At 46.4% G+C, this 13,137-nt stretch overlaps 1 protein-coding gene across 1 annotated transcript in view; it reads right to left on the reverse strand.

The window, feature by feature from the left end:
- The window catches only part of Kcnj6 (potassium inwardly rectifying channel subfamily J member 6), a 228,167-nt gene that overhangs the window by 62,134 nt on the left and 152,896 nt on the right, over window positions 1–13,137 (reverse strand). The window contains 2 exon segments of the mRNA XM_034514720.2: window positions 9,084–9,533; window positions 9,536–10,003. Coding sequence (XP_034370611.1) covers window positions 9,084–9,533; window positions 9,536–10,003 — 918 coding nt within the window.

A 13,137-nucleotide genomic window follows, 5' to 3' on the forward strand; every position in this document is an offset into this window, starting at 1 on the left:
ACATTCTGTCCAAGCTTCAAAGTCCCTGGAAACAATGGAGCCTCTTGTGAGTGACCGGTCTTCCCCTCTGCCTCCCTACAAAGCTGTGTTCTTTATTGCATTTCGCCATGTGACCCGTGAGAAGGAAATAATCTGCCCTGGTAGGAGTCCATACCTAGGAAGGTCACTGGTGTGGGAAACAGCATTGCCGTTCCCATTTTAGAGTGGAAGAAACTGAGGCAAACCAGTGAGTGATGCAACTGTGGGTTGAAATTAAAGAGGCGGAGAGGAATCATAAATGCCAGGGCAGGGCTGACTGGAGAAGCACTCCTGGCTGTTGAGCTGTTTGGCCAGAGTGTGTGCACATGTTGACACAAATAATTCATGCCGTTTCCCCAGCAATCCTCTTCTGGGTGGTTAGAAATTGTCAGGTTGAATTGCTTCGTTGGTAATCCACTGTCAGTACTCAGCACTCATAGGAAATAATAAAACTCCCCTGACTCAAGGATGTGGTAATTAGAGCCACCGTGGTGTTTGACACCTGTCTCTGAGGGGATGCTGCTGGTTCTTTGTAAGATAACCACACTGTCAGCATCTGGATTGGAGTTCACCAGGCCTTGGGTTAGAGTTCATGTTGTGTGTATCATGTGACCATCACTAACAGTCTCTGGGCATCTCTTTGTGGAGCTCTGCATGGTCCATTTGCAGAAAGAAGAGCAATAATTTTCAGATGAGGTGTTTTAATAATGAAATATTTTATCCAGTTGTTTTAGTCTTTTTTTAACCCAAATCATTAATGGTTGGTCTTGGCTCCTAACTTTTTGAATTTATGGAATTCTCTCAGGGCCTTCTGAAGTGTGAGAATTTGTCTTGTTTGTAATTGCAAGTGTATGTTCTGATGCCCGTGTGCATGCAGGTATGTACAGAGGTATGTATGTCTCAATTCCAAGCTCTGGGATGACCAGTGTGGGTGACCACACCTGCCTTGTTACATGGATGCTAGGGACCCAGGTCAAGTCCTCAAGCTCTGTCTAGACCATACCTTTTCCCCAGCCTGAGAAATGTTTGCAGAGGTCACGTTAGGTTTCTTACAGTGGTTTGCTTTTAGACGAGGAGGTGAGCAGGCATAGCCTCCACAGCCTCAGCCTCACACAGGGAGCTCGGTCACAGGCTCGCCAGCTGTTAAAGACCATAGGCTTTATCCTATTCTGGGGGCAGTGCCATTGGTTAATATATACTGCCAAAGTCACCCCGGGATTGCCAATACCAGTATCTTGGAAAGAAGTCTTTGGCAGAGGAGTTGAAACCCAACACAAAATGACAGGTGGATGGATTTCTCCATGTACAGAAGTAAGACTTGTGATTTTCCTACGTTCTCTCTGTAGCCGCTTCCCGGAGGCGCTATCTCTGCAGAGGTTTTCCACCCCAGGATTTAGCATTTCAGACCTTATTGCTTAACTTTCCTTTCAGATGAGGTCACTGGGCTTACAGCTCTGAAAAGAAACCAAACCAAATGGTGAATCTGGGTATCCTGGCTTGTCAGAACAGAGGGAGGAACTAAGATTTGGACGTTGTGGGGGCTGGGTCGATCGACCCTGGGAAGTGCATCTGAAATTCGCCTTAGCCATGTTATCCTTCAGACTCTGAGTCTCATTTCCTCTCCTATCAGAGCAGGCTGGCATTTTTGATTGCAGCAAATAAAAACAGTTCTCAGGACCAAGACCCAGCAGCACTGGGGTGTTCTTATAGACGTTGGTTCCCGGCAGCACGGGGTCTCCCAGGGTGTTCTTATAGACGTTGCTTGATTTCGATTTCAGAACTGCTGTGCAACAACACATCTTGTTTTAATATATGGTTGTTACAAATCTCATCAGGGACTTTAAAGAGAATTGATTAAGTTGGGAAGCCAACAAAGGAAACTTAAAGAGAAACAGAGGGAGAAAGGATGCGAGCGTGTCGATCGATGCCTGAAGTTCCCACAGTTAAATGCTGGTTCACTCTTCCCGGCACATTTCTCTATAGAATTCTCATGAGCCACAGCACTGACGGTACCCAGAAGTGAGCTCCGAGGCCTCACGCTCACCATCAACATCAGCCCCTAAGCCCCAGAAATCTGACGTGACGTGACGGCTTTACCTCAGCCACATCACGGTCTTGCATTTGGCCCCTCCCCCCCATCCTCATCCTTAAATCAAGATGGGTGAAGATTTTATCCCAGAAGCCCCATGCTCTGTGGTGTGATTTGTGCCTACAGTCCTTTCTACATGATTACATCATGAGGGGGTGGAACAGCTTGTCCTCCCCCATCTCCAGAGGCTCCTGGCCTCCTTGGTAACACAAACAGCGATTTCTGCTGCCTGGTCTGCGCTGCCCTTTGGTTTCCATGAAAAATTGCTTCTGGAGGCCTTGGAGCTACCCATATCTACAGGTGCTCAAGTCCTCATAAATATATTAATGTATAAACATATCTTGGTATAGAATTTGCATAGAATCTATACATATCTTCCCATATGTTAAATATTCTCTAGACTGCTTATAATACCTCCCATAATGTCAATGGCACAGAAATAGCATCCATACTGTATAGTGCATAATGACGTCAAGAAGTTGTCTCTGCCTGTTTAGAGCAGATGTGTTTTTTTTTTTTCTCTCAAATATTTTTAGTCACTATATATTGACTCTTTAAACGCAGGATCTGCAGACATGGAAGGACAGACATGGGGTGGTATATAGTCAGCCTTTCCTAGTATCCATTTTCTCTGGTTTTCTGTGCAGTGTTTGAATCTTTTGTGAGTTCTCTTTGCTGGGAAAAACTTCTAGGGAAGAAACAAAAATCACAAATGGAAAAAGAGGTAGAAACTCAGGGCTGAAAAAAGAGCTTCCCTAACTGCACTGAGTTAATCTTCTGTGTGTGTGTGTGTGTGTGTGTGTGTGTGTGTGTGTGCGCGCGCGCCTGTGTGTGCATGAGTGTGCCTATGTGTATGTTTGTATGTGTGCATATGTGTGCACAAGTGTGTGAGAGCATGTGCATGCATGTGCAAGAGTGTTGCATCTGGATTCACGGCACAAGGTAGGATAGCACTGGGCTTGTCCTCATCGCCTGTCTTGTTTGAGACAGGTTGTCTCTGTTGTTTCTCTGCATATACATTAGGCCAGCTGGCCCCTGAGATCAGCAGGGTTCTCCTCTCCTCTCCTCTCGTCTCCTCTCGTCTCCTCTCGTCTCCTCTCGTCTCCTCTCCTCTCCTCTCCTCTCCTCTCCTCTCCTCTCCTCTCCTCTCCTCTCCTCTCCTCTCCTCTCCTTTCCCAGGTGTCTTTAGGAGTCCTGGTATTAATGATGCAATACTATTACACTCAGCTTTATGTGTGTTCCGAAGACCTGCACTCAGGTCTCCACACCTGTGTGAAAATGCTTCCCCCTGAGCCACACTCCCATTGCTTGTGGTTCTATTTAACGAGACCTGTACCATCTAGATCACTTAGTGAAAAAGGTGTCTGCTACCAAGCTTGATGACCTGAGTCCCATCCTCTGGAACCCACATGGCAGAAGGAGAGAAGCAACTCCCCGAGTGTCCTCTGATCTCTTCACCTATGCTGTGTCGTGTACATTGCCCCTCCTAACCAATCAATCAAACATCAATCAATCAATCAATCAACCAAGCAACATTTATTTTTTTTTTTTGAAAAATAGAGAGTCCTTATCTTCTGTAGAAAAGGACTAAGACATCTATAGTTAAAAATCCTGTGATGCTGGAGAATATTAGGATGTAACATGTTTGGCCCTGAGCTGACAGTTATCAGAAACAGATGGCAGGTACCCATGGATTTATGATACTGTTCGGCTCATTTTTCTGTCAGTTGTACAGTTTTCAAATAAAACAAAAGTGTAAAGCCCCAAACCCAACAAGGCTCACTGCAGGCTTGTGCTGCCGCCGAGGCGCTCACTCAGGGTGTTGGGCCAGGCAGCCTGTGATAGCTGCATAATCGCTGAGGGTAAATAAGGAAGTTCAATCAGAAAGGCTACAGAGAGGCATTGGCTGGCCCTGAGCCCAGCTCTGCGTGGCTGTCATCTCGCTGTGAGGCCCATTTGTCCTCTATAAATAACAGTCTGTATGAATGCCCCACTATTTTAACGCACACTTGCTACAGCTGCTGAGCGCGTTTGTTTACGTAGCTAAGAAACCTTCTGTAAACATCACTACCTCAAAATTGCCCATGCGTCGGGGACATAAAGGGCCCTTCAAAAATATATTTGCAGATGACACACAGCCAGCTCTGGGGTGTCTGGGTGGCTGATGCCAGAATTTTCCAGGGTTTGATTTATGTTCAAAAATAGACTCACATGACTAGAAGGTTCTTGGGAGGTTGCCTCTAACTCCACTGCCCCGCCCCCGCCCTGGACTGCCTCTAGCTTCACTGCCCCGCCCCCGCCCTGGACTGCAGGCGGGACCAGGATAAAACAGTCCTTGGATATTGTGTGCCTGTCCTTTATGTGCCTTGGTTGGACTTTGATGGGATCCCTTCATGGCATCAAGGACAGACAAGACTTGCTTCCTGCCTCCAAGGGGATCTCTCTCTCTCTCTCTCTCTCTCTCTCTCTCTCTCTCTCTCTCTCTCTTCAGTGTCTCCTGTATGCTATGCCTCTGCTCTGGGATTGTTGGGATTACAGGCATGTATCACCACACCTAGTTTTATGTGGTACTGGGGATTCAGTCCAGAGTCTCTAATGTGATAAGTAAGCAGGCCACTACTCCATGCCCCACCTTGGTTTAATTTTCTACAATGGAATTGGAGCCTGTAGTGCAACTGGTTTTGGAACATAAGGTTCCCACAGAGTAACTGCTGCCTGTCCCACTAGCTCAGGTCCCAGCAGACCTCAGGCCTCGGTGCTCAGATTACTGCAAGACAACTCAGGTCTCTAGAATATGCCTTTGTCAAGGTTGCCAGGAGCCCAGCGTGTGCATGATAGAAAGGCCTGCTGATGTCCACGTGCAGAGAATAAAAGACTGAAGTGCTCTGCCACACACAGAACACCCCTGACCTATGCCGACCCTCGCAAAGTTCAGAACATTCTAGAAGAGGGAGTAGAAAGATGGCGGGAGCCAGCGGTCAGGTAGGAGAGCCGTGAAACAATGTCTCTTGAGCGTGACAGCACTCAGGAACTCACAGAGGCTGTGGCATAAAACCTGCACAGGATCTAGCCAGTCAACAGTCCAGCTCAGAGCGGGCGGGGCTCGCAAGGCCCTTTTCCAGTTGAGGAGCTTTTGGCAGTTGATGGTGGCTGGGAAGAGAAGCTTAGTTCTCAGGGCTGCAGATTCTCTCAAGCTTCAGTGACTATAGCACTGTTTAGAATCAAGCCGGTTATTGAAAGAGACAAACAGGACAACATGTTAGAGGAGGTTGTGGTGGGGAGAGATCCAGGAGTTGGGGGCGGGGAGGGTAGGCATTGGTTATGATTGTATGCACGTGTGGAATTCCAAACGTAAAGTAAGAAAGAGAATGGTTATGTTGATTCCTAATGGAGTGTGATCCTGTGAGTATGGACTCATTAATATAGACCCTGGACACAGTTGCTCGTGGTCAGTGGAAACAGACTTTTTATAACTTTTTCCAAATTATTTTATGTGCGTGGGTCTGTAGACTGCATGCATGCAGTATACTTGGAGGCCAGAAGAAGGCGCTGGATCCCCTGCAACGGGAGTTACAGGTGGTTATGAGCCACTACATCAGTGGGTACTGGGAACTGAACTTGGGTCCTCTGGAAGAGCATCTAGTTCTCTTAACCACTGAGCCATCTCTCTGGACCGCTGGGGACAGTTTTGAGAGATGTCTTGAGCTCTTGGGAAGCTGTTCTGGGCCAGTACACCCTGGCTCCTGACTTCCAGCCCTGCACTCCAGTGAATAATTGGAACCTTCTTAATTCCTTTCCCAGGCTTCACACAGTTTTCTTTTTCTGCGACTTTGAGACAATGGGGTAATTTTTTTTCTTCCTTGAATTTTTTTGCCTGTAAATCTCAATCGTGGTTTTCATTTTCAAAGAGTGCGTCCTGTAGAAGTCATGTGTGTGGGGCTACTGAACTGTATGAAACCCCCCGTGGAGAGATCCAAGACCTGGTCCAGCTCTAAAACATCCCTAGAATATTCTAGAATATCTTTTTCTCTACTAACCATATTAGGAAAAAATATATATGCACATGCATATATACCACACACATAAATAAATGTGTATATGTATATATATTTAAAATTTATTAAAAATACATATTTAAAAAAATCAATACCGATTGCCTTTTCTCATGAGCAGTAGAGGTCTGATTTTCTTTGTTGGCAGCCTCCCAGGTGTGGGTAAGAACCCTCAGAAAGGCGTTCGTGCTCCTAGGCAAGTATCACTGTTAATTATCATAAAGAGGATGTTTCTCACTGTGGGTAGTCTTGTTCCATATAAGCTGTCATCAGAAAGACAAGGCCTACCCCAGGGACAGTGCAAACATGGTTTTCCTGCTCAGATTCATTTATATTTGGAGGCTGGGCTCTGGTTGGAGGGAGGGCAGAGCTGCTGCTGTTTGGAGATGGGGTTGAACTGGGAGCCAGAGGCATGGGTTCCTGTGTGCACAGGCCAGAAGTGGGAAGGGTTATCTACTGACCATCCTCAAATCCTGTCCAGTGGGAGGGAACCTCGGTGAGATCCAGAACGTGCTGTGGGAGGCTGGGTCTCCACGGTCACCACTAGGTAGATGGATTCCAAGTTTCTATGCTTGTCCGGGTGCAGACCAGTTTGCTGCTCCGCTGGACAGTGACAGGGTTCGCTATCTCAAGGGGGCGTCTTCCCCTTCCTTTCCTAACTGTCCTCTTTCTCATCCTTCCTCTCCTACTTCATTCTCTTCCTCCTCTTCTCTCTCATCTGTTCCCTTCTCCTTCTCCCCTCCTCACCCTTCCCTCCTCTCCTCCCCCCTCTTCCTCTCCCCCCTCTCTTCTTCCCCCTCCTCTCTCATCTATTCCTCCCCCTCCCCTCCTCTCCTTCTCTTCTTCCTTCTTTCCCTCTTCTCTTTCCCTCCCTCCTTTCTTCTCCCCCTTTCCCCTCTGCTTTAGTCAACTATTATCTCAGGAGAACATAAAAATTTCAAGCCAATGTTCCTATGCAAAATCCAGATTGAAGCCTTTTAGGAACCCAGAGCTTGTGACTCAGAAGTAAGCAATCATTTTTTCTTTTCCCTGTGCTGGCTGGAGCTGTTACCCCCAAAGAGAGAGTTCCTTTCTCACTCCCCTTTCATGCTGAACTGACAGGCCTGAGCCTGGCTCCAGAGCAGGTGTGAGAGAAACGGGCAGCCAGATCCTCAAATTCAAAAGTCCCTCTTATAAAACAGTTGTGTTTGCATACACAATCCACTCATCCACACACTTTAGATCATCTTTAAATTACTTATAGTACAAAGTTACATAAATATTTATACCGCATTATTTAGGAATTGATGGCAGTAAACAGGAAAGCATTCAATACCAGATGCTTCTTGTTTTATTTTTTTGAGACAGGGTTTCTCTGTGTAGCCCTGGCTGTCCTGGAACTTTCTCTGTAGACCAGGCTGGCCTCGAACTCACAGAGATCTGTCTGCTTCTGCTCCCTGAGTGCTGACATTAAGTGTGTGCCACTAGTGCCTGGCATCAATACCACATTCGTAAAAAATGTGCGGAGTCCACGGCAGATAGACTCCATGAATATGGATTCTTTAGACATAGAAGGCCAAGTGTATATTGTTATTCTTTAAAATTCTGTTTTTTTCTGTGGAAAGGGAAGTCCTGGGCCACTGAAACTCACATTTTCCTGACCTTTAAAAATTTATTGGGAAAGTTGCTCCTTCTCTATAAGAACTACTTGGTACTTGTGACTTTGTCCCCTGTTAGTGTAGGAGACAGAGAGACAGAAGCACAGGGTCAGGGATTTCCCTTTGGAAAAGGATACCAGGTTAATGAAGAATTGGATCAACCCATAGAGAAAACATTTTCCCAGGAGATAGACCAACCTAGAGCTTTAGGCTGGAGGCTTCCGACTCAGAACTGGTGAATCAGGGGTTGGATTCAGACTTTCTGGGAGGTCTGTAGCTCTGTTTAAGGCTTCGGACTATTTTGAAGTATACTACCAATAAATGTGGGCAGGACATACTTTGTTCTCAGAACGTGGAGCACACTTGTAATTTGCATGTGAGCAAAGACAAGGAAAGAGACGTTTCCCAATCCCTGAGAGCGAGTTACATGTTATATCTCTTCCAACATGCTCGTGACTAGTGTTGATGCCAGAAAGGTCCACAGGATTCCGAGGAACAAACTGTTAGCCCTTTTTTCCTTTCTACTGGAAAGGAAATGTCTGCTAAGGATGGGAAGGGCCAGGTGTAGAGAGATACAGAACACAGGAAAAAAGAACAGTTCTTCCAGTCTTATGAAAGATAGCCAAAGAGGAGGCAAAAATAGCAGTTTTATTAAGGCTTTTGTCCTTCACTCTTTTTTTTTTTTGAAAGGTTTAATTCTTCCCCTTTGGCTTGATAACAAATAGCTACAAATATTTAAATGAGAAATATCCTAAAATCATTTAAAATAAGCTTCAGACACACACCAAAATCTAATTTCATTAAGTATTTGGAAGTTTAAGATACATTAAAAATTCACCATTAATTTGTTTTTCTAAATAGCTTTAAAGAAAGTAAATGGGGAGCTGGAGAGATGGCCCAGCAGTTTAGAGCACTGGCTGGTCTTGCAGAGGACCCTGGCTCAGTTTCCCAGAGCCTACTGTGCCTCAACTGTTTTGTTACTCCGGTTCTAGGGAATTTGGCGCCCTCTTCTGGCTTCCATGGGTACCAGGCATGTACGTGGTGCACATACATACATACATACATACATACATACATACATACATGCAGGTGAAACTCTTCTATACACAAAACCAACAAGAACTGCACCACCAACCAAATCTTAAATTTAGGAAAATTGAAAAGCAAAATGGCTACACATCCCAGAGCATGTTTAAATTTAAAAGACACCCAGGCACAGTATCTCACTCCGGAGGGTCTCAGCTGAACGCGTTTCTCACAGAAAACCCAGGCTGAAACCCATCTTACCTGTGGCTTCCACCATTCCCTCCAGGATGACCACAATCTCCAGTTCCTCTTTAGGCAGCTGGGCTTTGGAGATCTCCCAGAAGGGACTCTGTTGGTTAATTTCATGGCTAATAATCAATGGTGACACCAGAAAGAGCCGGTCGTCCCCTGTGTAGTATCCTACGTTGATGTCTGTCTGGTTGAGGGGAATGAACTCCCCCTCTGAAGTCTGTTTAGACTTGATCAACTTGGCTCTGATGGATGCCTCTACAATGTGGGAATTCCTCAAGTCCCCTACCCGGAACATCAGACACAGTTTCCCATCCCGCATGGAGATCACCGCGTGGGTGGAGAAGACCAGGGTCTCCGCCCTCTTCTTGGGTTGGGATATTTTCACAAACATACATCCTACCATGAAGGCATTGACAATGGACCCCAATACGGACTGGATTAAGAGGAGAATAATTCCCTCGGGCACTTGTCCGTGATGACCCGGTAGCCATAACCGATGGTGGTTTCTGTCTCTATTGAGAATAAAAAAGCAGAGACAAACCCGTTGAGGTTGGTAACACAGGGAGTCCACGAGGGGTCCTCTATGTGGTCCATATCTCCCCGGATGTATGCAATCAGCCACCAGATCATCCCAAAGAAAAGCCATGTCACTGTGTAGACCATGACAAAGATCAACAGGTTGAATCTCCACTTTAGGTCCACCAGGGTGGTGAAGATGTCCGTCAGGTATCGATACGTCTCCCGCACGTTGCCGTGGTGGACGTTACACTTTCCGTCCTTCCTCACATACCTCTGGATTTTCCTTTTGGTCCTGTCTCGGCTGATGTGTCTTGGCAGGTCATCCCTGGCCTGCTTAGGCAACTTTGGCTGGTGAATGGCCACTGGGCTTTCCACATCCTGGTCCATGGAATCACCCTCCAGGACATTAGCTGTCAGTTTGAAGGGAAAAAAAGGAAAGAGTTCAAATGAGGTGCTATCTTTTTGTTGGTTTGTTTTTTTCAGGTAATGGAACCACACACTATTAGTCTATGGCAGGAAACCCAATATTATTTTTTGCACCGATGAACTAGGTTACCAGAGCCAATCTCACTTGGCACCATCTGGACAGGTCCTCAGTTGACTTCTGGGTGCTGAGGTCTAGCATGTGCAAGTCTTTTGCCACCCAGCCCACCAGGATGAAGCTCAGAGCTGTGGCACTGACCCCCTGCCACACTGTGTCTGCTCTTGTGGAGGGACATCTCCATTTCCTGACTGTATCTGAGGGGCTAAAGCATGGGAGAGGCTGCAGGATCTTTACAGAGGAACTTTGGGATTCAAGCAGTCCTGGCTGTATCACTCAGCAATATGCATATCCTCCTGCAGTTATGAACTTAACAGTGATGTCCCCAAACATACAGGTGAAGCCTGAACGTCCAGTATGAATGTCTTCAGGGATTTAGCTTTTTGGCAGTTTATCTTGTCAACTTGGTTAGATTTAGAATTACCATGGAAACGTATCTCTGGGTATATCTATAAGGATGTTTCCAGAAAGATTCAACCGAGGAGTACAGGTCTGTTGTGAATGTGGGCACCATTCTCCCTGACTGGGACCCACACTGAATAAACAGAAGGAAGGAGCAAGCAAGCAAAGTGTGGACATTTGTCTCCCTCTGCTGAGTGGGATACAATGTCACCGACTACCTCATGCTCCCACGGCCAGGTCTTAAAAACTCTGAGCAGAAAGAAACTTCATTTTAAAAATTGCTTTCCCTAGGTGTTCTGTCATAGCAACGAGAGAAGTCATGAGTACACACTTCAAGGAGGATCATTTCAGTCTGAGCAGGGCCTGAGCTAATACGACCCACACCCTTAGAAGAGACACTAGGATACATGTGAACAAAAAGAAGGCTACACAGAGTGAAAGACACTGTCGCTAAGACAGACAGACAGACAGACAGACAGACAGACACACACACACACATCTCCAGAAACCAGTCCTGCAGAGAGAACTTGACCTTGGGCTTCCAGTCTCCAAGACAGAATGGCAAGACAATGGACATCTATTGTCTGTTACAATAGTTCGACCTGGCAGATCCACTGCTCAAATGCCGTTTTCATTTCTCATGGGGTCATTACAAGGGGAGATGAAACCTCACAGGTGACAGAGGCCTACATGGTATATCCTTAAACATACTTCTTGCAATAAATTGCTTTATTAATCTTCATGTCCAGGGCAAGCATTTTGAGCAAGTTCTTTATGTGCTGTTCAAACTTCAGGGCTTAAACATTTTTCCTGGATTTTGCGGGTAAGGATGCATGTCTCATGCTTCCACGGTTGATCCAATGCCAAGGTGAAACAAGAAGCTTGGTGAAATGTTCTCGCTCTGTATATTCACACGTTTGGTTCGCTCTCTGCCTCAGCTCTGAGCATCTGTACTTTGGCATGTGGAGTTATTTCTTTCTGATGGCCTTCTTGAAGAATAGATCACTCTCCCCCATGGCAGAGTGCAGAGGGAATTTTAGAACGGACTCTGCTATTAAATGCATAGAAGCCTTTAATGTCTGCAGTGACTTGTTTAGCCAGTGATTTTGGAGCTGCTGAAAGTTTTATGAGCAGTTTCTCCCCAAGGCTTTTGCTATGGCCCTTTAGTTGAGCATTTGCTAGTTGTGGGTGAGTTTTCCTCTTGGTTCAGGAGGAAGAGGTGAGGTCTGGTGAGAAACCATTACTCATCTGAATAAGAAAACAGCCAGAGCTGAGGCTGGAGTGGGGCCCACGTATGGATCAACCTTGCTTGTGGTTGGTTAGTCCCCTTTAAAGTCAATTGTGTGGATCAGTTGATCAGTTTTTCAATTTCTATCCAAGGAAGCACCAGATCTATAGAGCCAACTGGGTGATTTGATAGCTTTGTCCTTTAGATAATTGGCTTCAATGGCCTTCAGTTTTAAACGAGAAAATCTGCCCCCTCCCCAACTGGTACAGGGGCTGGAATGGAGGAGCAGGGAGGCCCACAGCTGGTTAAGGTATTCAGGTGGAGGGTTTCATCTGGGCCCCGCCAAAGCCCTTATACAGGGGCATGCTTTTGGTCCTGGATGATTTCCTCTGAGCTTTCACTGTTCACTTTCCTCAGTGGCCTCTAAATAAGACTCTATGTGGTTGACCACTGAGATCAAACTGGGGCAGTCTGGGCAGGCTTTGCCTGCAAGCTCGCAGAGACTCCAGCAAGCCTGAGGTCTGGACCACTGGCAGGTATGATACATGGCCACTCTGAACTTTTGCCTCTCTGAGTCCTGAGGTAGAAAGAGGGGGTTTGTGTATTAGCTACCGCCTTCTGGGCATTTTCTACGCTGATACCCTGGAGGGGGATCGGTGTCCAACTGGAAACTGCTTCCCCCATTTTTTGACTCAGTGGTTTTGCTCCAGGTGTTTATCGTGAACGGAGGACACTCTGATAGGCTGGGGACCTGACGGTGCTCTGGCAGCCTGGCAAGACTGTCTGCTGACTCCCTGGGGTGGGAAGGACATTCCTCTCCTCTTTTTACTTGTGGCTCAGAAAGTTAGAGATCACAGCAAGGCAACCAAAGACAGACAAACGCTGGGCCCTCAACTGTTACCTTTTGATTTAAATTACTTTTGCCATCACTGTGACAGGACACCCAGCAAAAGCACTCCAGGGAGGAAGGGGTTAAACTTGGCTCACAGTTTGAGTGTGAGCTCCATCACAGTGGGGGAAGGCATGGCAGCAGAAGCCAGTGGCACTGGTTACATCTTCTGTCTTAGGAAGCCGATGAATACTCATGTTAGTGCCTGTCTCCCTATATGCAGTCTCATGTTGGTTGCTTTCTTGCTTTTATGACCCCAACCCCTGAGATGGAGTTGTCCAGAGGTAGGGTGGGTATCTGCCCCAATTAACCAAGTCTAGAAATTCCAGAGGTCTGTCTTCTAGGTGGTTCTAGACCCTATCGAGTTGACAATCATCACCGCTGTTGAAGGATCAGTGTGCATTTTCCTCTAATCCCTTTCCATGCCCTCAACCCTTTTGTCATAAACACAGATTAGATATTTATAGAGTGGGAAGCCCTTATG

Source organism: Arvicanthis niloticus, chromosome 12, assembly GCF_011762505.2.
Source record: "Arvicanthis niloticus isolate mArvNil1 chromosome 12, mArvNil1.pat.X, whole genome shotgun sequence".
NCBI lineage: Eukaryota > Metazoa > Chordata > Mammalia > Rodentia > Muridae > Arvicanthis > Arvicanthis niloticus.